Source organism: Cyrtonyx montezumae, unplaced genomic scaffold, assembly GCF_038088225.1.
Source record: "Cyrtonyx montezumae isolate F1298 unplaced genomic scaffold, pur_monq_1.0 scaffold_18, whole genome shotgun sequence".
In the NCBI taxonomy this organism is placed as follows: domain Eukaryota; kingdom Metazoa; phylum Chordata; class Aves; order Galliformes; family Odontophoridae; genus Cyrtonyx; species Cyrtonyx montezumae.
The window spans coordinates 8,658,271-8,686,192 of NW_027071914.1; the positions used below are offsets into that span (position 1 = coordinate 8,658,271).

General features: G+C 44.2%; 1 protein-coding gene across 1 annotated transcript in view; it reads left to right on the top strand.

Annotated features, from left to right (window-relative positions):
• The first annotated feature begins 988 nt into the window (after window positions 1–988).
• Window positions 989–27,922, top strand: part of ERGIC1 (endoplasmic reticulum-golgi intermediate compartment 1) — a 54,540-nt gene continuing 27,606 nt past the window's right edge. The window contains exons 1-3 of the mRNA XM_065734578.1: window positions 989–1,118; window positions 21,418–21,479; window positions 27,811–27,883. Of these exons, the coding sequence (XP_065590650.1) occupies window positions 1,099–1,118; window positions 21,418–21,479; window positions 27,811–27,883 (155 nt within the window). The 5' untranslated portion in view covers window positions 989–1,098. The remainder of the gene's footprint in view (window positions 1,119–21,417; window positions 21,480–27,810; window positions 27,884–27,922) is intronic.

The following is a 27,922-nucleotide window of genomic DNA, read 5'->3' on the forward strand; positions in this document are numbered from 1 at the left end:
CTGTTTTTTTTATTATTTTTATTTTTTTGTGTGGGGGGGGTTGTTGTTGTTTTGTTTTTTTTTCACTACAGGTAGCACCCTCTGGCACTGCCTAGGTAATTGGTTTTGGTTTGACCTCTTGAGAGATGAGAATTGTCTCATTAGTTTCAGCGGGTTGTTCAATTTTGGAGCACAATTCAGTGTGGCAGGGTTTGGTGGCTGACCAGTTTGCAATCTGCTGAATGCACCTGCACAATGCAATTCAGGTAATTTAGATGCCTGAGATCAAAAAGCCAATTAGGCTTCTTTATCTGTTCCCTGGGGGCTTTTGAGGGATCATGCCTAGTTATCTCACCCCAGGATTCCTCCACTTTACTTTTAAATATTCCTATCAAGAATTATTCTCTCTTCCTTTGGAAGACTATGGCATTGAGTAGCAGCTCTGATTGTTAGGTATTTTTTCCTCTACTTATTACAAACTGATTTTTTTTGTTGTTTTCCAAGTAGGGGTCTGGTTTCTGGGTGAAAGGGACCAATGGAAAAACGTGAATCTCAAAGCCTGGAGATTGCGACAGCAGGTGGAAGAGAATGAAAGCCGCAGAATCAATGCAGAACCAGTGAGAACAGCAGCATGCTTCTCTAAGTATGTATCCAAATACACACACAGCATATTTAGCTTGCTGCCATCTCCCTCTTTCTCTTGCTCTGCTTTTAGTCTGAGAAGACAGAAGTGGCCGTATCATGTTCCCGTGGTATAATCTAACACACACAGCATGAACCACTTCGCTCCCTAATGCGGCACCACTCACAGTTTATCCGCAGCATAGACCCTGACAGAAGCTATTATGTACAGCTGTTAAGGCAACAACCTGCGGTGCAGCAGCGTGAGATCAGTGACGTGCAGTAAACCCGGCAGGGCTGAGGTCAGACCGCAGCACGCAGCCCCAGCTCCCGCCGCTGCCCGTAACCCGGCGGCGGAAGCGGCGGCCGTCCCCAGCCGCCCAATGGGCTGAGCGCTGCGCGGCGGCGGGGCCGTCACTTCCTGGCCCTGCGGCCGGCGGCAGCGAGGCGAGAGCCGGGCCCGGGGGCGGCGGGGCCCTCAGCCTGCCCGCCATCACCATGCCCTTTGACTTCAGGAGGTGAGTGCGGCCGGGCGGGCTCGGGGCCGCCGCTGCTCCCGCTCCTGGCCATGCCCCCCCCCCCAACCCCGGCGGCCTTCGCGCCTCCTGCCCGGGAGCGGGTGATGTAAGGATGGCTGCGCGCGGGATGGGGAGGAGCGGCTGCGAGAAGTGGGTCTGGGCCGGGGCGTGGGAACCCGTGCCCGGTGTGCAATTATCGTTATATAATGGCGTTGTGCAAAGCAGAAGGAGGTGAGAGGAGTTTCGAGCGGCCCCGGGCGGCGGTGGGGCCTGCGCCTGGCGGGAGGGGTGAGGCCCGCGAGGTGCTGGGTTCAATGCCCACTCCCAAAACGAAGCCAAGGGACCCCTGGGCTGCCGTGGGGCTGAAGCGGTAACGGCGGGTTTGATCCCTTCCCGAACCAAAGCTGTGTAACTCTCCTTGTTGTCGCCTCCCACCTGCAGAAGGTGCTCATCTGTAGGAGCCTTTTCACGTAGCTTCTACCCGAGCCATAAAATACACCAGTCTGGGAACTGTGGTCTGTGGGACTGCGGTTGGCGTACTGCATTCACGTGCGGAATCCTCAGCACAGGAGAGACACGGACCTGTTTGAGTGTTCAGAGGAGGGACACAAAAGTGATCCAGGGGATGGAACACCACCCCTGCAAAGACAGGATGGGAGATAGAGCTGTTCAGACTTGAGAAGGCCCTAGGGAGACTTGAGAGCTGCTTTTCAGTGTGTAAAGGGGGGGCTGTGAGAAAGAAAGGGACAGGCTGTTCAGCAGCCTGTTGTGATAGGACAAGGGGAAAAAGGTTTCAAACTAAAAGATTTAGATTGGCTATAAGAAAAAAGTTCTTTACAGTAAGGATGGTGAGGCACTGGCACAGGCTGCCAGAGAGGTGGGGGATGTTCTGTTCCTGCAGACACCTGAGGTCAGGCTGGAGGTGCTCTGGGCACTGATGGAGCTGTGGGTGTCCCCTGTTCTTTGCCAGAGTTGGCCCAGATGGCCTTTAAGGGTCCCTTGCAACTCAAATGGTTCTATGATCACCTCGTGTTTGGCATGTAGGGCCACCATGAGCCATGCAGGATTGTCTGATTTGATTCTGTCACTGTTCCATACAAAAGCTGGGCACTGTGTTTTTGATGTAACTCTAAATCAGGTCTCTCATTTATACAGGATGACAGGATCTTGTATGTGATCCGTGAGGCACTGTTGAAAATGGAGCAGTTGCTTCTGAATGAAAACTTGCTGAAACTGGAAACAGCATCTGCTGGATCATTTGGGATCGTGGTCCCAGAGCCCTGTTTCTTCCTTTGTATAAAGCTTGGTAGAAGAACTCTTCTCAGCTTTGGAGATGTTCTGCCAGCTGCAAGTCCTGTTGCCATCTGTTTTCAGACATGTAGAATACATGAATAGTGAGGGATCCTGGGTTGTGGCTCTCGCTTTGTAATAGCAGATAAAAATGTTTATCAGGTGTCCTAAAAATGTAAGTTCTCTTGGGTCTCAAAATGCACACATGGAAATAAGCATCACAAAGAGTAATCATCTGATGAGAAAGCACTAGTGCTTTGCTTCAGAATGGTACACAGGTGTTGAATAGAAGCTCAGAGTTTGGATTAATGAGTTACAGAAACACAGAGGCATTGGTTCCCATCTGCAATTTAAAGATTCACAGGTGCAAATAAATTCTTTGTCATCAAGCTGGAGGATTAGAAATAGATGTGTCAAAACACCTACTCATATAGTGTGAGTGTACTGAAGTTCATGTTGTCTGCAGAGATGACACTTTAAAGGCTGCACTTGGTGTAAGACAAGAACTTTATAGTACAGAGGAACTAGTGTCATGTGCAACGAATTGCTTTCCTCTTTCATCAGCTTGAACAAAGCTCAGGAACAACATTTGCGAAGGTTAGCGACAGTCTTTTAGCTGACATGTTTTTTGATCATTGTGCAGTCACTGGAACAAAATCTGTTGAGGTTGGAAAGTTTTACTCTAGTAGGTTAAGAATGATGCATGCATTAAAAATTTGCAGCTACTTCCTGACAGTGATATAACATATAGCACAATAGGCTTAAAGAAGGGAAGTTTCCACCTGTGGTATGTTTCTGAAGGAAGATGTGATGCTTTTTGTCATTTAAATGCAAGGATTTTTTGTCAGAGATTTCAACTGGCTGTTCCCCCTGAAAGGCTCAGTTTGGCACCCTGTCTTTGCTGATCATTTTGAAGGGTGTTATCCTTGTGTATGATTGGAGTGTTAGATTAAAAAGTAAAATAAAATAAAATTGCACCTATGTATCTTCTAGAGTCCAAAATTTAGAATTCCCCAGCAGAAAGGTACTGTTTTTTCTGGAGGCCACAGCTTTCACCAATGAAGTCCCTATTCTTCACCCTTTTAAAGCTGAAGAAAACGTTTCTGGCCATTTGACTTATCTTTCCTGTCTCGCAGACTTAAGGACTCAGTTTGCCCTGATTGGAGAACACAAAGTGCTTGGACACATTCCTTGGAAGGTGTCTCCCTTGGGTGCAGTCTGAGGCGTACTGGTTGGTATCAGATGTGGAACCAGCTTGTTTTATTGCTTCTGCTGTACTTTTTCTGTAAGACTTCTGTTTTCTTGGCTTATCAGAGATTCCTTCTGCTGGTATGAAATGCACTTAAATTATAAATTAATATTTTTACCATAAAACAATTTCAAGTGAATAAATAATTATTTTCTTCTGAGTGTTAGGGTATTGATAATCCTTAGTACTTGCCCAGTGCTCTTCATTTTACAAAGCATTTCACGTGCCCTAATCTCTGCGGTCCCGTGATGTTGGTAAGGAATTGAGGTTTTGCTTTGTAGACTGGAGGCTTTGGTACAGTGCATGTCACAAGACGTCAGCCCTCCTGCAGAGCTCCAGAATCAGTTTGTATGTACAGAAGGCCTGGTTCCTTCTTAGTTTTTAAAACAGGCTGTTGCTTCTTGCCACCCCCTGGTTTGTTAGCCCTCATCTCAGCACAGCTGGAACAGAGAGGGTGCTTTTTCCTCCAGCCCTTTAGACACAGTGTCACCTGCGTATTTGCAGATTCTGTAGATGTTAAAATCATAATTAGATTAAACTGTAGAGCTTGGGTAATCTTGGATGGTGATTGCAGGCCATAGGTTTTCTCACATGTTATGTGATCCGCTCAGCAGGAAGGCTTAGCTTCAGTGGGAACAGCAGTGCTCGAGTTCAGCTTGCTTGTATGCTGAGAGTTATAGGAGTAACAATGAGTAACTCCTGTGCACTGAAAGTGGACACGGTAGGGAGGAACTTGCTGCACGTTCAGTTGCTTTTGAATCTGGTGGCTTCTCTTGGCATCTGCCTATTTGCCTAACAGAGTTATTGATGGCTTTGTTGCAGTTACTGAAACTCCTCAACTATTCTGGTAGCTGTTACTGGGCTGAGACAAACTAAAATAGACTATTCTGAAATCAAGTTTTTGTTCTAACTGGGGGCAGTTCTCAGTTGTGCCCTGACCACTTTTTCAGCATAGAGTAGCAAACATCTGCAAATTTCTCACTACTAATCATGGTGTTTTGATTAGGGCTTCTGTTGTGTATTTTTCCCTTATGCCTTAGTTGCCTAAATGGAGTACTGTTTTTTCACCAGTGTGCTGAACCTGGATTTTAGAGGTCAGAAGGAAGGAACCAGGCTTAGAAGGGATTTTGGTTTAAGTGCTGATTTAGAGTGGAAGTTCTTAGTGGCAGACTTATTCCCTGTGCACAGTGGGGCCCGTGGTCAGCTGCTCTTTGGTAAATCTGCAATAAATGATACTTTCTCCATGGATGTTGGGATTGACTGCTAAACAGTGTTCTAGTTGTTCTGGGCCATGGGTGGGTCTTTGCTTTGGTTCCCATTTGTTTTTTTTTTTTTTGTTTTGTTTTTTTTTCAAGTCCAATCATCCAGTCAACTGAAACTGACACACTTTCAGCATTATTGCCTTCAGGAGAGGCAGTGTGATTATGAGTGTTTTTAATTTCGACCTACGAGTTGTGATGGCTAATAGGCAAACTGATGCCCGCGACAACTGGCCTGCCATAGTTGCGAAACTGGTGATAGAAACTGCTTCAGTAGCGGCAGGGAGCTCTGTTTGCCCTCCTTTGATTCCCAGGCAGATTAGTGAGATCAAGCTGGCAGATAGTAGGCAATTTGCAGTCTTAAGAGAAAAATCTTTTTCAGCACTAAGCTACCCCTTTGACAACCGTTTCTCATGCACTTGTAAGCTTAAGAAAAATAGCTTGCTTTCAGTCTTGGGCTTAAGGAAAGCAGCAGAGCTCTCTCTCATAATCCTACCATTTTTCTTTTGACGGGTTTGTGAGGCTCATGACTTAACAGCTTTCTTTTAACACCTCAAATCTTACTTCAACTTTTAGGGGAGTTGTTCAGCTTATATGTGAATGTTTGCCAATTGTAAAGAAAGAATAGGTGAGATATTAGAAGAAATTCTTTACTCAGAAGGCAGTGAGGTACTGGCACTGCTGACCAGAGCTTTGGGTGCTCACGGCCAGGTGGGATGGGGCCCTGAGCAACTTGATCTGGTTGGGGGCAACTACACCACGGCAGGGGCTGGGTCTGGGTGATCTTTAAGGTTCCTTCCAACCCAACCATGCTGAGATTCTGTGAAACATGGTGAGTGACATTCTGGCACTGCCTAATGGCTGTCAAATGCTGGTGGAAATGTACATATTTGTTCAGGAGTTTAATTTGCAATCTTTGTGAAGTCTTGAACAGCTCAGTGTTTCTCATGGGATTGTAGTGCTCTGTACTCCATCCACCTGCGCTCTCTCTCAGCACATTGTTTAACAAGCTGCATTAATACATAGTGGTTCATTTGGCAAGGTTAGTTGCTGAACTTACTTTACAAATGAGCTGTCTCTCCTGTAGAACTGCACGCTGGTGATTGCAGCAGGTATCACCTGTTCTTGGCTGAAAGATCGCGGGGAGGACACGAACGAAGAGTGCGGCCGCAGCCAGCTGGAACGGTTTCTCCTGGTTGGATGAGCTGTGCCTAGAGGTGTGCATGCAGCAGTATCGAGAAGGTTTGCATGTGCCCTGTACTGAGTTGTGTGTGGTCGCTTCCACAGCCACAAACCACAGCCGTTTATAGCTAGTGGCTGAAACAGTGCTCTGTGTTGGTTAGATGGGTGCCTCCTCACACTTCGCAGGGACTGCACTTTTTTGTTTAGCTGCTTTAATGACAGCTGCCCTCTCCTGTGAGACTGGTGGCTCTGTGAGCACGCTCCTGGCCAGTGTGTTCCACCTCAACACGTTGTGCAATGCTGCAGGGAGGCAAGGCTTCGTGGGCTGCTGCCTTACGTAACCGCCAGAGCTGGGCTGGTGCCTGGCTGTGCCATGACTAACTGCATTTCAACAATAGCCCTTTGAGGGCACCTGAAAGATTATTCTGCAGTCACAGCAGTCAGATGGGTACATTGCAGTTGTACAGACAGAGCCTGTTGATGTCTGTGCCACAAATAACCAATTATACCTAGAGTGCATGTGTGTAAATATTTCTCCCCAAGTCTCCTTAGTACGTTATTTAGCTTAGAATAGCTGGAGTGGAAAATTGTTCTTGAGTAAGTACAGGAGTATTAAATTTTGGCTTTGTAAGAAAGTTTTGGATTGTTCCTTCTGAGCTTCAACTGTCCTGCTTTGTTCCCTTGTTGATGACACAGATGCTTTCTTCGTGGCATCATAGTTCGTTGCTGTGAAAATGACTGAATCACAGTAAACAGAGCTGAAGCAATACCACAGAGGGAGAAGCTGTGGAAGTTGTTGGGCTTGTATTCTGAAGTGTGCAGGAGTATTTTTTCTTTCTGTTAGGTATGTAATTGAAATGTCAGAGGTGGTAAGAAAAGAACGTTCTTGTAATGAAGGAAGAAGTAGTGGAATCATCTGGTTTTTTTGTCTTGTGTCCAAGCACAAGCTCTAAAATGTCTAGGTATTCCTGTACCAAGCCAGCTGCCCCCAAGATGGAAAATGCTCTGCCAAAAAACCTATTAATAACAATCTTGTCACAATCCACAGGCCTTCCTTATCCCTTCCTTACCCTGAAATGTTGGAGTGTTTCAGTAGGGACCATGGCACATGCACACCAGGGAAGACCGCAGTTGGATGGACTGCATTTGAATTGAGTGTGTTCAGATGTTTTTTGTTGGACTTTTTTTTTAAAGGTGTTTGTAAATGCAGTGTATCTGGTTTAATCCAAATAAGCCATAAACACAGATTGCCTTTTAATACAGGAGTCATCAAAGTGTTGTGTTAGCACAGGCAGGCATGCAGAGCTGCTAGCAGAACTTCAGGCTCTTGGGATTGCTTAGTATTTATTTAATAGTCATATCCTAGGGCAGACACTTATTTTCTTAATTGCTGTCTGTGTCCATAGACCACTGTGTACTGTGAATAAAAGGCTGGAGAGCCCACTAACATGCCAGTGCTGCCAATAATCTGAAGATATAGTCCCATTACAGGTGAAATCTCAGACCTTCATTGATTCCACATCACTAAATCAAATATGACCCTGCTGAACTGGCCTCTGAAGGTGGTTGCTGGAGTATGGCAAGTTGTATCTTGACCAGCAAGGACTGGTAAACCAGGTCCACACTGCATGATATGGGTGTACAATGGGTTTGTCAGTCACGTTTTTCTGGCAGGGTGGGATCACTGGGCTATTTCTTGACAACTGAGTCAAAACCAGGAACTTAATCTGGAAGCCAGATGTTACTTTTAGGCTGTACTTCCTCGTAAGGAGTATGATTATAAGTACCTAAGAAATAGCACTAAGTTCTAGAATCATATACAGAAATTCTTAGATTGGAATATAAATATGAATAGGAGAATCTGAACTGGTCGCTTTCATGAATTTTCTGGCTGATACAGAAAAATAGGTCACACAGTAGGGTGTGGACTGGTCTTCATGCTTTTAAGGGGAAACATGAAGATGGAGCAGTTTTCTTAATTTTTCTTCCCCTCCACTTTTCTTTGGCAGAGGATATTTGTCTTCAGGCAGTTCTGGGTTATTTTGAGGGTCTTAGATTTGTGCACTGTCCTGGCACAGCTAGGGTGTGCATCTTCCAGATGGCAGCGTTCAGAATGGAAAGACGTGAGATTCTGCTGTTACTTCACTCTCAGTTAATCTAATTGTCTTGTTTGAAGATGTTCAGCAGTATTAGACAGAAACAAAGTCTTAATGTTTTGTGATTTCTAGAAACTATGAGAAGAATATATTTTATTTTTTTCTCCCACAGATGTGTCCTGGTTTTGCTCTGAATTCCACGTAGGTAATTTCTTGGAAATTATAGTTTGAGTTTTGTGGAGATCAGGACTCTGTCTATGGGGAGAGCTGAGGAGAAGAGGGGATGTGCCCAAGCACTGAGGCCAGCAGCACTGGGAGCTGCAGGAGCTGTGAGCCAGTGTGATGGAGCTGAGGGAGCACGAGGGGAGGGGAAGAGAAGTTCTGCTCTGAGGGGCATTTCCTTGGGAAAGGGTGTTAAGTTCAGGACAGAGAGGGAATGGGTGATGGTCAGGGCTTGGGGGATGCTGGGATGTGCTGCAGCTGCAAGAAGTAAGAGCTTCCAAGCTTAAGGGGAATGGAGGCTGTGCGACAGCATTGCTGCAGTTTACATAGGGCACTTAAGTATCTGTACAATTTAATTAGCTTGTGGAGAACCGTATGTTTGATCCTGTTCCCTCTTCTCTGTTCCCCCCTCCTCTCTTTCTGATCTCCAGAATACAGTGCTACCATGAAGACATCCAGTCTCTCTTGCCTTCAGCCCAGCAAAGGAAGGGTTGGGTCCCTTTAAATACCAGTCCCCTTACTTGAACATTTTTTCTTCATGACACTTTTCTCCTGTTTTGATGAAGCAAAGTTTAGTTTGCTCACTTTATTAAAAATACATTTTTTCATCCCTCATTTTGACACCTGCCTTGCTGCCTAAAAGGAAATAAAATGCTTGCTGGCAGGATTCCACCACTGAGTTTCTAAGATTATAAATACATTCCTCCTCCTAATTACCTTTGAAATATGCTTAAGCCTAACATTTTATTCAGGAGGAAATAAAAAAACCCTTCATGTTATGCTGCTTCCTCTCTTCCATTCATCAGTGACATCTAAAATAGTTTTCACTTTTGGAGTAGTTCAGTAATAGCAATTGCTGTGTATTTGTGGGTAGTAGAAAAAACAGTCCTTACGCACTGAAAGGATAAGAGCACAACATTTCGAACATGGCTGACAATAAGGTATGCAGAACAGGACAGTGGAGTAAAGGAGGCTGGCTGAAAGGAGAAAGCAGCAGGAATAGCTCCTTGAAAAGAAATGTCTGAATGGAAGCAGAATCTATTCATTTTGTGCTGCCTTTCTGCAAGTGTTGTGGGGATTCAGTCTTCTGTCCTAGAAGTAAATGGTTTTGCTTGTTCTCTATGTGAAATCTTTCATGTACCTGCTAAATCACCAGAAGCCCAGATGACATAATGCCACAGGAGCTGCTGCTGAGCGTGTTTCTCTCAGCCCCTTTCCCTAAATGTCCAGCTGCTTAAATGCTGAATTATATAATGAATGACAGTCCTCATGGATAACCTTGTTTTCTCATTCTCTGCTCCTCCTTGTTTCAGAAACTTCCTCTGTTAGTTTCATTATGTACTTGGAACTCGGATTAAGAGGGAGGAGCTGGCTGGCAAGGAAAATCATTCCCTCATTTCAGTCCTTGGCCTTCAAGTGTGGAGAGTCAGCAGGACAGAAAAAAAAAAAAACATACTGGAGGATTGTGCTTTGAAAAACGGTGTAATGTGAGGATGAAATGTAAGTCACAGAGTTTAAGAATTCCAGTCTTTTCTCACCTGCAGTATAGATAAGCTAGTTTAAAACTGCAGTAGTTCCTCCTTGTCCAGTCCTTTGTGTACCAGAATTGGCTCCTAGTAGTTCAGGATTAAACAGTTTCCAGTGTGATTTTGAAGCCTTGTGCATTTGTTCATCAAAGCTTGACTTCTGCAGTGTTTGTGTTAATGCACCATTGTGTGTAAACGAGGACTAGGTGATTACTTAATGTTTATGTATAATCTACTGTTATGCAGGTGTTAATCTTATTAAATGTGTTAATAACTGCTTGGTATTTACAAGTATCAGTTTATTAGTTGGGCTTTCAATCAGAATTTGCATCTCAAATTTGTATTTAGGGCCGAACTTTGATAGTTATATGTGTTGTGCTTACTTCCCATATGTAAACTTCCATTAACAGGATCACTTATTTTACTTTACATATGCTTCAGAGTTTGGGTCAATTCAGGAAGCTGTTCCTAATCAAAATTGTTCACAAACATGCACTCTAGGTACAACTCTGTGACTGAACCGAGACTTTTAGACTTGGCTCTTGCACTGCCCATCTACTTTGTCTTCATAAGCATCTTCCCAGAGCTTTCCTTCTGGAGATCTTCAAAGTCATTGGGGCTTTGATCAGTAATACTTCATATTTGTGTAGAGTTTTTCATCTGTGTATTTCAACATGTTTGGTGAAAAGCCAGCAGATGTCACCAGGTGCCACTCTGCAATATGAAGGAGCTGAAAGTAGAAGACGTAATGGACTGGAGCAGCAATTACACAGTGAGTCAGTGCTGGGAGCAGAATAGAATTCAGTTCTGCTGGCTCCCACTGCTGTGTCTGTCCCTGGGACTGCAGCGTGGCTCTGTCCCAGAGGCTGTCTTGAGCTGCTCTCTGCACATCATGTTCTCATCCGCTGTCAGACAGGAAACACAGAGATTTCATTTAAACAAAGGATTAATTGCAAAAATGAGAGTTCAGAGTTGGTAGTTCCAATTCTCTTCCCCTGCTACTGACTTCCTGCAATTGTTCTTCTTTGCCTATAAAAGAGTTTCTCTGTTTTGTTGGAAGCAGAGTTACTTCTTTTTTAGATCTGCTGGATGGGCAAGAGCTGAGTTCTTGCAGAGGTGTCAGAGAAGTACGTGCCTTTGGACTGACAGAAAGGCAGCAGCATCTGAAAAAGGAATACTTCCTCTATATGTGTAGGGGAAGACATTAGTGTAAGGCATCTGTCAACTTCCTATTGACTTTGTGGAGTGAATTTACGTGTGTGTGTAGAAGTCCTTTGGCGGATCTGTGCAACAAAATTTTGGGTTCAAGACTGTAAGAAATTGAAAAAGCATTGACAGGTGAAAGTCACTGCTTTTTAGTCTAGAGGTTTTTACTTAAAAAGCCATGCTGTTCTGAGAGCTTTTCCTATTTCAATTGAAATAGAATCAGCCAAGCATGTTAGCTCTGACAGGATTTCTACTCCCTGTTTCCGTGGTCCTCCCTGTGCACCTGAGGAGTGGACCCTCTGGCATTCTGACATTGCTTGGAGGAAGTACAGCACTTGAGGTTCCTTTTCCATGTCAATCAGGGATCTTCAGTCCCTCCTATCATTCAGAAACTGCATCTTTTTTTCCTCATGCTTTCCTAACACAGGGAATTGCTCTGGGTTGCTAGTCAGGTCTGGCTTTGCTTTGGAGCAGCTTTCAGACACCTGGGGTGTATGATCCCACCCACACAAGTGGCTGTGTCCTTCTGTGTCACCTGCCCAGCCGGCTGTGCACTTCTGTCTCACCCACAGGAGCCTGGTGACATCCAGGCCCTATCTGGGTCAGTAGGCAGAGGAGGCCTGTCCTCCTTGTTCCTTGATCATCGTTGTCCCAGGTAGCAGCTTTCTCTTTCACTGTTTTGATGATTTCAAGCGTGCTGTCAGTAGGTACACGCAGTGGGGTAATTGGTCTTTCAGGCCATCTTTGTGCCCTAGGGGTCAGCCTGTTATGCTGTTGAACAAAATCAATTTAACAAGTAAAGAAAATAATCTCTTTCTCTCTGTGTATGATCACAGTGGCTCTAGGTGTGGTTTTAACAACTGTGAATGGTAACAGTGCCCCAAGCAACTTCAAATGGGTGATTGAGATTTTATTTTTAAGTAGACAGCTTTTTGTTAACCAGAAGAGTAAGCTATGCGTGCAAACCTGCCTGTGCTATTTGTTCCACCTTGACATTTCATTTGGCTTGAACAGTCAGACTGAAAACTAAATTGGTGGGTTTCTGTTTTTTTCATTATACAAATGCAACAGCTTTGCTTTTAGAGATCTTACTGTGAGTGTCTGATGTGCTTCGGAGAAAAGGAACAAAGCTGGAGGGGTCTGCTCCGTGTTAGAAGCACCAGCCTGTTTGTGTTTTAGTCTGCTTGTTTCCTTGGGAGGTGAGCAGCCCCTGAAAAGGTGAAAAGCTCAAAAACTACGGCTGAATGCACGGCAGCTCATGACTGGCTGGTGGTGCTGGGCCTGCTCTTACTGCCCTGTTCTCAAAGGCTGCTCCGGCAGTGTTATTGACAAGCAGGGATGAATTGTCCCTGAGCCATTATTAGAGAGCAGTGACCCAAGGAAACAGAGGAATGGTTGCTGCCTGTTAAACAGCTTTTGTGTTTTTGGTGGAATTTTTTTTTTCAGCTCTTAGCTGAGTGTTTTCATTTATTTGGATAAAAATCTCTTGCTCTTCTAGTAGTACTGGAGCGTCCTGCATATTTTCCTAGCTTCTTTTAGTTTGTCTAGCACCAAGTTTGTCTGTCTCTGTTAAAGGAGCACTGAGATGTAATACTCTGAGGCAGCAATTTCTTCCCTTCTCTGTCTTGTGCCTACAGCCTGAGAATCTGCTGTACTTTGTGTTGTGGAACATGAGGAGGAGGATGGGGCTGCTGGTTACTGGGTGTTTCAGTGGGTGCTTTCTGTAACCCAGCATTCTTGTTAGGTTTGCTTCCTGAAACTTCTGAAGTGTTGGTGAGCACAGATCCCACAGTACCTCAAGCTGTTGGGGAGGCGGGTTTTCGCTTACATGTTTTGTTCTTCTGATTCTTGTTAGGCGATGGACACCTCTTTCCCCAAGCAGAATATCACAAATATGTAAATACTCCCTGACACAAAGCTGCATGCCTTTAGTGGGAAGGTTTCTCTAGAAATACTACTGGGACTGCAAGAAGGGTATTTCCCTTCTGCCATTAGTCTCCAGCGTGAATGAGCTTGCTCTGACAACAGTGTGCTGACATATTCATTTTGATTCCCTGAATTTAGGCGGAAGGTATCCAGTGTAGGCTCGGTATTGCATGGTTTTCCTTCTGGCTCCAAGCTGCACTGATGGTTGAAGGCAGAAGGAACTTCCTGAGACACACACAGTCACTAAATGCTGTTCTGCCTTCTTTTAACACCAACCTCCTCCAGAATTTTCCTGGAGAGATAAAATGGAGTCTTCTTGCACACAGCTGTCTTTGAATGTCACATGGACTTAGTCCAACTTATAATGAGTGAGTTTCTTCCTGCTTCCCGTGTCCTCCTTATAAATGATAAAACATTTCATGCAAAGCGGATTGCAGAGCTCTAAGCTGTAAGTAGCATCTCTAAGAGCCTTAAAAGCAGCAGGTACTGAGTGAATCATAGTCCTTAAACTCTTCTGCTGTACCCAGGGATGCATCTTCCAGAGATGATAACAGCAGTAATACAAGGAAGGAAAGTTGTGCAGTATGCTTTGCTGTGGACTGGTGGAAAACTCCAGCTCATTTTGTGTGCACTTAAGCATGGTTCCTGAAGTGGGATTGAGCATGCTCATTCTCTTCTTCCCTCTTCACACCTGCCTTGGTTTCATGAACTGCTAATGCAGCTCTTCTGTCTTTAAATGACAAACTTAAAAATAGATGCAGCTATGTAAATCTTATTGGAAGAGTTAGTTGTCTGTCTTTGTGCATGGGTTTTATAGCAGCCAGTTAAAGGTGGATGAACTCAACCATCTCTGCTCACTGAATATGCCTGTAACACAACAATAAAACAAGGTTTTGAGGGGGCAGATCTTTCTTACTTCAACAGTAAGGAGAACAAAAGAGCAGGAAGAGTGATGAATCCCATGGTTATGTTCCTGTCTCCAGGGAAAGTTAATCCATTACAGAATCACAGAGTTGTAGGGATTGGAAGGGACCTCCAGAGATTGAGTCCAACCCCCTGCCAAAGCAGCTCCCAGCCCAGGTTGCACAGATAGGTGTCCAGGTGGTCCTTGAACGTCTCCAGAGAAGGAGACTCCACCGCCTCTCTGTGCAGCCCATGCCAGTGCTCCATCACTGCACTGTGAAGAAGTTTCCATGTAAGAGTTAAAGGTGGTTTGTCTCTTCTGTGGCATCTGAATAAAAATTGCCAGGTGGCTGAATTCACTGATGTCTGCATGAAGTAATTAAAGAGTGTAGTGTAATTCAGAAGGATGCATCTTGAAAGTGCGTTTATTTAGAATGTCTCAATAGTAGATGCTTACAAGGATGAGAGGATCTTAGGTGTTTTCTGTTACCAGACAGAGCTGCCTTGGGATGATCATTACCTAAAGAATGTGTGCAGGGGTAGGTGTAGCTGTCCAAGGCAGTTTGATGGCTGTGTTGCTCCTTGAGTCCCTTCCCCAGTGTATGTAGCTGTCATCAAAAGAAATCTCTGGTGGCTGTTTTGACTGAATAGATGTTCCTAGAAGTGCACCGTGTGGTGGTTTTCCTACTCATCTGAAAAAACAAAATAGTGAAATGAACAAATAGAGTGCCTTGTCTTCCATAGATGAAAAGCACCTTTTTCCTAAGAATGAGTTTCTTAGTGTCTAATCTGCATCAGATACCTCTGTGTTGTATACTTCTTGAGCGTACAGCTCAGGGGACAGGGTGTAACGGTAGAAGTTGTCTGTTCTATGTTGTAACCTCGTTTACTGGTGAGCATGCAATGAATGCACTTTGTAAGGAACAGGCAAGCTTTGTTGTGCTAGTCAGGAGTTGGCGTATGTGTGGAGAAATACTGACATCAAGCCCTCTTGGATTGTTTTTACTTGAGGCCTGCAGCCATACTCTGATTCACTGTGCTTTGGTTTGCAAGAAGGACTTGACAAACAGGAAAAAAACAGCAGCAATATTGTACTTGAATATATCTCTCATTTTTAGGTACTGTGCTACTCACTGTTCAGCTCGGTGAGGGCACAAGGGCAGAAGCTTATTCAGTCTGCTGCCCTCTGTTTCTCTGAGCAGGGATGCTTCTTGCCAAGAAGAAAGCAATTGGGGATAGTTCTCACTGACCCTAAAAGCTCTTTGGGACAGTTCAGGCTGAGAGGCCACATCAGCTGGCCTTTTCTTATATTTCTCTTTATCTCTTGGGAACCCTGGGGAGCTCTCCCCCACTGCCTTCTTTGTGCCTTCAGCAGACGTTCTATGTGATGGGTTATGATGCACCCTGCTCATGTTGAGCCAGTACAGCAGGTGGCTCAGCTCCACCCAGCTGCTTGCTCACTCTCCTTGGGTGGAACTGGGGAGGGGAATTGGAAATATAAAACTGGGAATTCATGGTTTGGGGCAGTTTGCTAGGCTAGGCAATAGCCATGTGTACAAGCAAAGCAAGGCAGGTATCCAGCCCCTCTCAGGAGAGCAGGGCTCAGTGCTTGTAGTGGACTCATGAGACGATGAATGCTATCACCCTGATCATCCCTTCCCTTCCTTCTCCTTTTCACCAGTTTGTATCACTGGACACAACACTACATAGTATGGGACGTCCCTTTGACTGCACCAGGTCAGCTGTCCTGACCGTGTCTCCCGGTGCACCCCTCGCTGGAGGGCAGCACGAGCAGCTGAACTGTCCTTGGCTCTGTGCAGCACTGCTCAGCAACAACTAAAACATCAGTGTCTTATCACCACTATTTTCATCCAAAATCCAAAGCACAGCATCATATGAGCTTCTGTGAAGAAAATTGACTCTTTCCCAGCCACAAACACAACCCTTGTCCAGCACTGGGCCTCCAACATGCAGCATGCTGGAATACAAACTCTGGCTCTGCAACTCTTCAGATTTCTTGCTGTAGTAGCAACAGAATCATTACAGTGTGTTCAAAGTTATCTCTATGTATTTATTCTTGATAGTCCCTGCCTTTGTTCAGTTTGGTCAAATCTGCTGTAGAATCTTTAGTTGTTTGTCTAAGCAAATCACTAAGTTAGATTTCTGCTGTTACACGTGTGGTGCCTGCAGGTCGCTGCCAGGGACATGTATTTGTTAACAAAGCAGATTGGTTCAGTAACACCACATTGTTTTTTGTCCAACATGCTATCAAAGCTACTGATGTCTTGTAGAATTAAGGTTGTTTTTCACTGTGCACCGGGCCAGCTATTGGGAATGAGTAACGTCACCAAAAATTAGTGACCTTGGCATCAAACGTGGTGTCTGCTGAAGAACAGGTGTTGCTTCTAAATGCTGGTTAACGTGGGAGGTGGAGGAATCCAGCATTGTTTAAACACCCATATTCTTCTGTGTAAAGCAGAGCCATGGACCCTTGCTGCTAAGGCGACCTGATGCATTTATGCCACTGTTGACCTGCTAAAGGTGGAATGTCAGCTCTTTTATCGTTTTTTTTTTTTTCTTTAAATGGTCTTTGACATCAGAAATGTCTTTTGCTGTAATGAATGATAGTGCCGTGTAGACACCTTCCACCTTCAGTATGTGCTGCAGACTTACCTGTGATAGAGCCAATATGCTTTGAAGGGAAGACTGGTGTTTAAATGTTTTGGTTTTTTTTTCCCTGGGAAAAAATCCTATCTGCCTAAAGCACAGAAATAATTCTCCCCCATCTGTGAGCATTGAAGCCGAATTTTTGAGTCACCTGAGAAGTGGTAAGGGAAGAAAATTAATTTGCTGCTGACTTGCAGTGCTTGAATTTTGTTCCATGACCAGGTGCAACATGAATGTGTTGCACTTTTGCTGGTCTGCTTGGTTAATTACAATCCAAAATGCAGTCCCAAGAGCTGCATTCCCTTGCCCCCTGGGTTAAATCTATACAAACAGACCTTGCAGAAGGATGCGTGAAAACACTACACTGCTCCTCGCTCCAGGGGTCCATTTCAGTGCTCCCCAGAGACTGCTGAAGCCTCTTTGCAGTGGCTCAGCATAGTGGCACAGGCAGGTTTATAAGGCGTGCTCGCAGTGTGTGCTTCAGGTAGTGTGGCAAACACATTGCTCCTGTTTTCTCCCTCGAACTGCCCTGGTGAGGGCTGTGCACACTTGAAGCTTGCAGCAGATTCTGAGAACTGAAGAACTCTGTCCTCTGATATTAGCTCCTTTACGTATCAGAGTTTCCCTTTGCTACACAGCATTTAAGTTCAGACATTGAATGCTTACAAGTATTGATTATTATTTTTTTTCCTCAAGTTTTTTTGCTTCTTGCTCTTGAGAAAAATAATAACATCTTACGGAGATGCAACTGTAGTATTATACTGAAGCTCCTTTCGGACTCCCAAGATAGTAGGAAGGATTATTCTATTCAGGGACATGGTTATCTTCAGCAGAAGAATGTGTTTATTACCTAATTTCCTGCAATATTTCAGTTCCAGACTTGAAGCTGTTGAGGTGCATGTGAAGCACGTGATGCAGGGTGCCCTACCTGGAGTAGCTGCTGCTGTGGCAGTGAGTTCATCCCTGCTCTGAGGGCAGGCATTTGAGGTATCCACATTTAAAGAAAATGCAGTGTTTGGGCAGGCATCTTCTGCCCTCTCTGTCACCGGTCTTGCACTGTCAATCAGATAGATTTGAAAGGAAAGCTAGGAATCACCCTGAGGCTGGTGATGTCAACCTGTGTTGTTCTCTTGGGCTGACCTACCTTTGCCTCAGCTTAGTTGGCCTTGGACATAATTGCTTGTGGCTGCCCCAGTCAGATGAGTGCTGCAGTGTCTGATGGTGCCTAGTGAAACACTCGGGTGCTGTTCAGGGTCTCCCAGAGCCATAGAAACTCAACAGAAAGAGCACATACTTCTATCCAAAGAAAAATGTTTGGAAAACAACATGTTAGTATGGATGTAGCCTGAAGTGCGTGTGACTTTTGCTGCCACTTCAAATATGCCATCCTTTCATTTGTCTCCTTTGAGGCACACCCATCTGCAGTTTCACCCAGCCATCCGTTTGTGCCACGGCAGTAAGATGAGACCACACCTGTCCATCAGATAGAGCTCACCTCCCACCTCCTTTCACCATTCTAGGGTTTATGGATTCTGTTTGAACCTCTCAAAGGAAAGCTGCACAGGGATCGTGCTCACAGATGCTGTTTGACCAGGTCACTGACACTCCTGTTGGGGAGATGAGAAAGTTTCTGGTTATGTCCTCTCAGCTTTGGATAGGAAAAAACTGTAGCATTCCCTGATGTTAGTCATGAACATTGGTTCTGTGGAACTCTGACATTACCAAACAACCTCTTTTTTTTTTTTTTGTTTGCATCCATGCTGCCCATTGAAACAAAAGACAATAGATACACTGGATGTGTCAGGAAATTCCTTTGTCACACTGATGGCAGCTCAGTGCTATCTTTAGCCTTGTGCTCTGGTACTGCGAGGTCCAGCCCTCCCTTTGTGAGGATCTGTATGACTTGGAGGAAGAGCTCTTGTTGTTTCCATCCTACAGCTATGTCAGCTGATGGACTCAAGGTTGTTCCTTCAGCTTACAAGTCTCGCCTTTCTGAGCAAAGGAAGAAAGTTGCCAAAAGCCAGGTATAAGTAACCAGCTGTCCAGCCCATGGAAACTGTGCCTGTGTGCTTTATGAGTGCAAAGTCATGTCTGCCTTTGTGAAAGCGGGGTTAACTGCTCCACAGTACTGCCAACTGAGTTCACTTTGCAGTTACTTGAGGCTCTGAATGTGCTGGAAATCTACACCCAGGTTTCTCGTGTTTGTTTAGGATGTAAATGCAAGAATATCAAAGGGGATAGTCACAGTGCAGTACAGTGTGTCTTGCTGTGTTGTGGGCTAGCTGGTACATTTCTGAACGTCCAGTCTCCCTCCTGTATTAGTAATACCTTCCATTGTGTTGAATATTCTGGTATCAGAAATCTGTAAGGCAGCTTTTGCAATAGAGAGGGCACAAGGTTCCTCTCTGTTCCCAGCATGTAAATACTCTTCAAAGTGACCAATGCTTCAGGAACTTTGAGGCTTGCTGGAATTTTTTTCCTTTAAGTGCTTACAGGAACATTTGACCTGAGGGCAAGTAAAGCCTGTTCACTTTTCCTTGTGTGCAACTCTACATCCTATAGGCAAATTGGATCTAGAGACTTGCTTAAATCTCTTAGTTGTGTGTAGTGGTCAAGGGAGATAGAATGTAATGTAATTGAAGAGGTGGGATTGAAGGGGGTGAGAAGCACATCGAGAGTGAACTGTCTTTTGAGCACTTAAAGCTAGCTGCTGAGCTTGGCTGGGAGCCATTGATCATGAGCTTTCTGTAGTGCCTTTGCGTGTTCCTAGCTTACTTGCACCATTTAAAACTTAATTTGTTGGTTTTGGGTGTTACTTACATGGTTAAAATGGAAGGCAGAGAGGAGAGAAGCATGCCATGCCATCAGCTTTACACCGAGTTAAAAGATGGGATTATTTTGTTAATCCTGTGATGGATCATCGTTTTAAAACTAGTAAGTATTCCTGATAGTAAGAAAATATTTCCTTTTATAGTATCCACAGGCTGCTGTTTTTACTGACTCCAGCGTGGAGGTATTTCCTATCTCAAATTGTTCACTTGCACTGAAAAGCTCTTGCATTTTCATGCTTTCTCTCATCTCTTTTAGCCCTGTTGATCTATTATTGTGACCATAGTGAGATGCTGCCAGCTTTCAACATTTTATGGGCTGGGAGCAGAAAAGATCAGCTACTTCCTCTGCCCGTGAGACCATGATGTCACCAGCTGCTCTGGGCTGCTTTATCATCCGCTGCTGCTGTTGCTTTGGTGTATGTGGAAAGAATGTAAACAGCACTTTCCAGATGTTCTCAGGGCAGCTGGAGAACCATAAATGGACTCTTTGCTTCAGGAGTATTACTAATCTGGCTAGGAGATGGCAGGGAATAGAGTCATGAAAACATATAGCTCCGTGAGCATCCTGTGCAGCGTGCTCTGTCAATTATATCACATGAGCAAGAGCTGTGTGCAGTTAGCAGATGCCGCTCTGTCTGCTGCCATGGCCCTGGTAGCTGTGTTTGGAAATGCTGCACATACTGAGTTCATCCTCACGAGACCCTGAACAGATGTACTCTTTGTATTTCATAGGTGAAGCAGTGGTTCATCAGGACAGTTAAGTGGTTGCATAGCAAGTTCAGGAGGTGAACTGCATAGTTTGATGCTCATGATACCAGCTCTCCTTCCTTCTCTTGTCCTTTCTTCCTCCAGTTTCACATCCTGAATAAAACAGCAATAGTGTCCTCATCTAGTGTGTGTCAAGTGCAGCCAGTGTGCATCCAGATTGCGCTGATGATTGACATAGGTACAGAGTAAAGGAAAGAATGCTGATATAGTTTCTGAGCTCTCAGTGTAATGTTTGGAGTAGTAGCAAGTACTGAATCAGTGCGGGGATCTTTCATCTTGGTGGCACATAGAGGAGGAATTTGGAAGCCGGTGTCTCTCATGCCTGTCCAGGACTGGAAAAAGCATCAATTCTCACTCACTAGTGCTATTTCCAAAAAAAGTCTATTCAGGGGGAGAAGCAGTCACTTCCTTCTTTAGGGTGTGTGTGTTTTTAATGCATTAATTAATTTTTATTGAGTGGTGGAAAAACTGATGTCAAGAGCTGCATTGCGGCTGGACATGCGGGAACACAACGTGGTAGGAAATAATACAGCAACACCAGGGCAGTGAAAGTTTAACCATAGAGAGTTTAAAATAGCAAAGCTGAGCCATATGGATATTAAAAGATATGACTGAATCTAAACAACCGTCTGATATTAAAATGGATTGTTCAAACTTCTTGGGTTAATTTTTCTTGTGTATCCAGTGTTCAAGGGTCAGTTTCTTGCCTCAGTGTCACAATTTCTGGCTCTGGTTTTGGTGAGCTTTGGCTACCATGGCATACAGAGTATGGGTTGTTTCTTGCTGGATTTTTATTTTTTTTTGCCAGGCCTTTATATTCAGGAGTCTGTAGAGTATCCTTTTCCTTTTACGGTGGTCTGTAAAGTCGTCCAGCGTGACTTCTTCCCTGGCACCTGTAGCAGCTCAGATTGCAAAGATTCATGGCAGCAAAGCCAAGGGAGGCGGAGGGAAGTGCTTTGGAAACTGGAGCCCAGAAGCAGAGCAGTTACATAACTGTACAAAAGAAAAAGGACTTTTTGTTTTGTTTTGTTTTTCCTTCTCATATCCTTCTGCAAACTCAAAAAAATGTTGGAAAGCTGGATGGAAAAAACTTCATCATTGTTCATTCCTGTGAGGATGTGAAATGTATTGAAATATTCCACCTGTTTTATGGCTGTTGCTTTTCCTCTTTCAGGTTTGACATCTACAGGAAGGTGCCAAAAGACCTTACACAGCCAACCTACACAGGGGCTATTAGTAAGTAGCACTTCTTTTTGCTGTCCTTGCATTCCCCTGAGCTAAAATTAAAGATCTTTTGGCTTCTGTGGCTTAGAGGGTATTTTTAAAGGGGTATAAGAGACTGGAAATGATGTCCTTTATTGCTAAGGCAGCTCATTTAACCCAGTACCTAAGGTTTCATTAAATGATGGAGGAATTTGCATGGATTTGGAATCTTGGTATCAAGAAGTAGCAAAAGTGTCTTGTTATGAGAGGGAGCTCCTAGGGGCTAAAGCTGGAATACCCATCCTGCTAGCTACTGAAGTAGTTGCAGAGTTTCTGCTGGAGTCTTCCATGGAATAGAAGCTATGAGTATGCTCCAGACACTTGGGGGAGTGGACAACTGATATTTTTTTTGCCTGTCTCTGATGGGCATCTCGTTATTGTGAAGAAGTGCTTATAACTGTTGAGTTCACAGTTACGTTTTTGACTTGCTGAAGAGATTTGAGGTACCAAACTGCTGCAAGTAGAGAATCTGGATTTCGGATTCTGGTTGTGTGTGAAGAGTTGAGTGGATGGCATCAGAGTGGATGGTTTGGGAAACAGGTATTTCTGTCAGGGTGTACTTAGAGGATTTAACTGACATTGTAGGTGGGACTAATGAGCAGAGATTTAATTTTATTGCTATTTGTCATGCTTTTAAAGGAGAATAATTAGTTTATCAGAAACCACTGATAGTGATCCACTCTCACTCCTGTGTATCAGCACATAGACTTCAGCTGATACAAATCTCTTGCCTCGAGCCTCTCTTCCTTCCTTCCTCCTCTTGAGGTAGGCTGTAGGCTGAGTAATGCAATTTCACACAATTATATCCAGTGAGCGCACTGTGCAGTGGTAAACATTGATCAGGTTGGTCCTGCCAAGTCTGTAATTAGATGCCTATTGCAGCTTTCCTGTTCCATTGAACAGTGACTTCCTTTGACCATACAGTTGTGCTCCATTCATCCGTTCCTGTAGATGGGTCAGTAGTCTTGTATGTCATTGGTGACGTGAGTGATGTCATATCCCTTGGTGACAACAGGCACCAAATAGAACTGAGTCAATAGTGAATCAGTGGGACACAAAGGAGAGCCTTTTGTGAGCTGAAGGAACTCTTGCTTCCTACTGTGAGGGCAGTTGAGCCCTAGAGCAGGTTGCCTCCAACCTTGGGATATTCTAAACAAGCAGACCTGGCCCTGAGCAACACGCTTCATCTGATCCCGTTTTTTGCTGGAGCATTGGATGGGATGATCTCCAGAGGTCCCTGCCAGCCTCAACTACGCTGTGTTTCTGTGAAGATAGCTTGTTACCCTAAATATTGACTTTCAGAGGGTCCTTGTCCTCTCTGTTATCCTGATCACAGAATTGCACGTCAATTCCCTCTTTGGTTTGCTGAGACTGTGAACAAAGAGCTTGTGTAAAACTGGTCAGTAATTTAGAGGTATATGAGATCGAGCATTTTGAAGGAACACTTTGAACTTGTTTAGTGATCCTGCCTGCTCTTCTGTTTTGGAAACGAAGAGTTCCCACACTATAACTGGGCTGTCTTTGAGAATTTGTCTTGTTATGAATCACCTGCAAAAGGGAATGTTTTAGAAACAAAAAACCCATCAAAGGCCATCCAGCCACATGAGGCTTTCAGATCTGCAGTAAACAGCTCAAGTGATAAGTGTGTTGTGGGAAGGCTTGGAGGCTGTGACTCTTACTTAAAATTATTAACTGACTTATTTCTCTCTATTGTTATGTGCAGCTTCTCAGGCTTTGATTTTCTTCTCTAACTGGTTCTCCTTCTTTTTGTCAGTGTTTGCAGAAAGGCTGATAGAAGCTTTTGAACCACACAGACAGCCAGCAACCTGTGGTAGTTTTGCATGCGAGGATCCTGAATGCAGCTTTCCTAATGGATTTTCTGTCTGACCAAGCCTGTGACTTGTAATTTGAAAGCTAGTAATCTTGAGTGTTGCAGGAGGCTATGAACGAGACCAGCCCATTGCCATGGCAGTTTGAAGCCTGGGAAGGTCCCATGAGTTTGTTATAAATGCTTCAGGGGATTCAGATGTTAACTGTAATAGAGGCTTGGAGGTAGAAGGTACTACTCTTCTTTACAGAATAAATACAAAATAGCCTGTAGTATCTGACTATTGTAGTCCTTCCTGTGTGTTTTCCAGAATCGTTTCTGGTGCTTTCTGGAATGGGAGCAGATTCTTCCGATTGTGTTTGTATTAGGGGAAAAAAAAAAGGCTTTTTGTGTGTGGGTTGTTTGTTTGCATTGTTGTTTATTTGTCTGGGGGGGTTGCTTTGTTTTAGAAGCTTGACTTAGGAAGGAAGGAATAGATCAAATTACAAAAGAAAAGAGATGTAAGTAGCGACACAGCTTCCTACGAACCAGGGTGAAGGGGCTGACTGCTAGGAAAGAGGCAACTCCTAATAAGTGTAAAGGTATTTTGATGGAGAAGAGCAGGCAGTCTGGAATGCGGGCGAGTTCAGAAGCCAACTGTGGGTTTCTGTTCGGTAGGCTTTTGTAATTTCGAAAGCACACTGCATATAAGATACTTCAGATCAGTGCAACAACCCTTCTGTAAAAGATAGGAGGAACAAAGGAACCAAGAGCAGTCCCTCATAATTTAGTGTGGTGGGGTTTGCACAGAACAACATATACAAAGGCTACTCTGAAAGGCAGGCAGTAGTTAGACATCCCTTGTTCTTAGTAAAAAACCTCTTCTTTCAGACTGTGTTCCAGTTAATGTGCCACTAAGACAGTCATGCTTTTGTTGTCTCTCTTCCACCAGGTGTTGTGCCAGTCCTTACAAGCCTTCTGACCCCGGTGCAGTGTGTCTGTGCTGCCAGCACATGGCCATTCTAACAGACCTGATTAACATGGTGACAAATTGGCCATGTTTGGGAATGTAGGCAGCAGTGGCACATGCCCTGGCTGTCTGACAGCTGGCATCTGGACAGCAGCAGTCTGACTTCTTGAGAGAGAGGCCTGCAACTCCAACAGCTGCTGTAGCAATCCTGCCTAACAGTCAGTGCATAGTTTGCATGCACGTCTTGTATGCACACATGGTAACCTTATCCAGAAATACTCCATGCTGTTTGGAGGCTGGAGTTTTAAATACACATCAGGAAATATCAAAGTTATGATTCACATGTCATCTGTAACAAGACCCAATCCTCAGACTTTATAGCAGTTTGCTTCATTGTACAATAAATACTATTAATTTTATGCCTTAATATAGACAAAGATTCAGTCTTTCAGTCTGTATGTTATTAAATGGTTTGCATTTCTTACATTTCTTGAAGGGTGGAAAGGAAGAGTCAGGAATGTACCTAGATGGGGGTGTATGTCAGAAGGGACATGTACAGAAGGGTTAGAAGCCAGTGTTGAAAGAAGTGCTTGGTAGAATTTCTCATCATTTTGGAGTTTCTCAATAACAGCATGTTCTAGTGTGTCTACAACAAGCAGCCTTGGATGTATTGATCACCCTGTCCTACTGGAGTTTTAAAAAGCCTGTCTTAGATTGTCCTTTAAGCTTTGAGGGAGCATCATGTGGTGCTCTTGCAGTTAAGCTAAGCTTTATGCGTTAATTTTTGCTGTTCTATCTGATCCCAGTCTTTAATCTGCTTTTCCAGATGCAATGTAGTTGTCATATGTAAGTGACTGGAGCCTTGTGTTTGCATGGAAGCAAGGACAGGTCTTCACTGTGGAATAAATAACTGAAACACTGCGTGTACATTGTCACACTGAGAGTGCTGTATGTGCCTGCATACAGCTGCATAAACTAAGGAGAGTTGGCAGCAAGAGATGGTTCAAAGCAAAAGGCTTTTGTGTAAGTGTGATGCCAGAGACACCTGGCATCCCCTACTCTGGAGATGTGCGTGTACAAGAACACTTCTAGGGCTAGCAAGGTCACTGCAGAACTCCATTTAGCCAAGTGTGCTTTTTAAGGTAATGATCAGCAGTAGGTGCTGAGAAAGAGCACAAGGACAGGTGAAACAGTGCCCAGACATCCCTTATTTGGCAGCTCTGAGCTTCCTGATACAGAGGTGGTTCTTCTGTGTGTAGTGGTCATCAGTGGATTTCTTCTGGGCGTGCCTGATTCTTTTCTTTTCAAGTCTTTTAGACTTTTCCTAGCATTGAGAAGTTTCTGAACACTAAGTGTTGTGTAGAGTTAAAACTCCCTCCTCTTGTTTTAAAGCTCAGCCTCCCATTACATTCCTGTACTGGAAGCAACAGTGAGTTGTTGTTCCCCATTCGTTGTCTCCAGACCTCTCTTGTGTCCACTCTCAGTAATCTCTTTTGCAGGTTGAAAACTGCCTGTGCAATTCAAACACTGACAAAAGTATCAAAGCCTTTGGAAGTTGATCCCCAGCAGGAGTTTCAGGACATTCTTGCAGGACTTCTTACGTGCAGGTTCTTGTAATTTTACTGTACTGTAGTTAGTATGTATTGTCACAGGTCTTACCTGGAAGGGCTAGATTGGAAAATGGACTTAGAGGAGATAGTACTTTGTATACCAGGAATGGAGGTAATTTGATGATGGAAATGACAGAGAAGAAAGTGAAAAGTCAAAAGAGGAGGAAAGCTCTGGGTGAGAATTGACATCAGTACCAGGCTTGCAAAAAAGTGATGGAGAGCAGAGAGGTCTGTCTGATGCTGTGGAAAACTGTTACAGGATGAAAACACAGAAAATTGGGATGTGGGAAACAGCTGAAAGAGTTGTCTCAGTCATACATTCTCCCCTGTATGCTGCCAAGATCAGAGATCTTGTGTATCTGCTGTTTGGTGATTAATGGTGAGAAACACTGGATCAACTAGTCTTGTGCCTGACTGCTTTTCTGAGCTCTTACGTAGGTGTATATGTTCTCATAAGCATTTGTTGCTGTGTTTTAAGTAGATCTTTCTCCACTCCCATGACGCACTGTGCTAGTGGCTTAGCTGGGCTACAGCAGTATGGTGGTGTTCTGCATCTTCACAGCCAGGACCTGGAAGCAGGAGTGTCTGACTATCTGAGGTTTCTCTTTTCCATTGAATATCCTCTCTGGCTTCCCATTTTCTTAGTGATCTTTGACTTTATTTTCCCCTTTTTCTTCATCCTACTTAATGGCTTTTTGGTATCTCTTTTAATCCGCTGGACTTCTGAGAGGGTCAGTAAATGAATCCACCCTTGAAATGACTCTGATGAAGAAGGGGAAGCCATGTATTTTTCTTACCTCAGAAGTACAACTGACTAATCTGAAGAATGAGGCACAGGGCTTTAGGTCACACAAGGGTCTATCTTGGTATTTGCGTTAAGTACCTCCTCTTTCCTTCCCATGCCTCCTATTGCCCTGTACCAAGAGACTGTGGACAGGCACAATAGTTTGATTAAAATTGCTCCCCATCCAGTTGTTTTGCTTGAGCCTTCTGGAGGAAAGGATATTCAGGCTGTTTAGGTCATGTGGAATAAAGTTGAGGAACAGGGCTTTTCTTACGCATTTCTCAATCTTAATTAGTGGCTGTGGTAAAATGCTTGTTTCCAAGGAGTGCTTGGTCATTGCTACTCTGCTGGAACCAAGGGGTGAACCAGACTGTGCCTGTTCTCATGCCATTTCCTGGTTTACTCTTTTGTATAATGATTCATGTTGAACTTGGATGTTTTATTTAATACAACCCCATCTCCTTGAGTTGGTATGTCCATGCGTAATCATCCCTAATCAGTGAGATTTGCAGCCATTTCTTCCTTCCTTCCAGCCCCTCCTGTATACGAAACTGTCTGTTGCTGCTCCATGAACGTCATTGTACAATGTTTTGAACAGTTCTTTGATGAAGAGTAACAAACACTACGCCAGCAACTTCGGGCTTCCTTCTTTCAGTATAGGTTGGCTTTCTTAGAACGGACACAGGACTTGTCTAGGTTCTTAGCAATGACTTTGCAACAAATTTTTCTTTCCTGAAGAGTCGGAAAATGAGAGGAAAATGAGACATAGTTTAGACTAGTCCATTATCACAATAGTCTCTGCAGCTCTGTCTCATGCGTAGTGCAGGCTGCAAGACATGTGTGTAGCCTTAGAACTTGACAGAGAACCAAAATGTTTCCTAATCCACAAAACACCACATAGCTGACTGTGTGCTTCTGAAGCAAGGAATACCCAGCAGGATGCTGAGCGTTGGCATGCCACTGAAGTCACTCTGATGGCCTGGTGTGAGTCGTGGTCTCTACAGAAAAATTGTTAATTGTTAGGTGCGTCTGGGTGGCATGTTCACAGGGGGAATGATCTGCCTGTGTGAAAACAGCTTGTGTCTTTGTTCAATATATAAACTAACCTTTCCCTCAACTTTCCTCTTTTCCAGTCTCTGTCTGCTGCTGTCTCTTCATACTGTTTCTCTTCCTGTCTGAGCTCACCGGATTCATAGCCACTGAAATGTAAGTAAAAACCATGTTTTCCTTTGTTTGAATGTACAT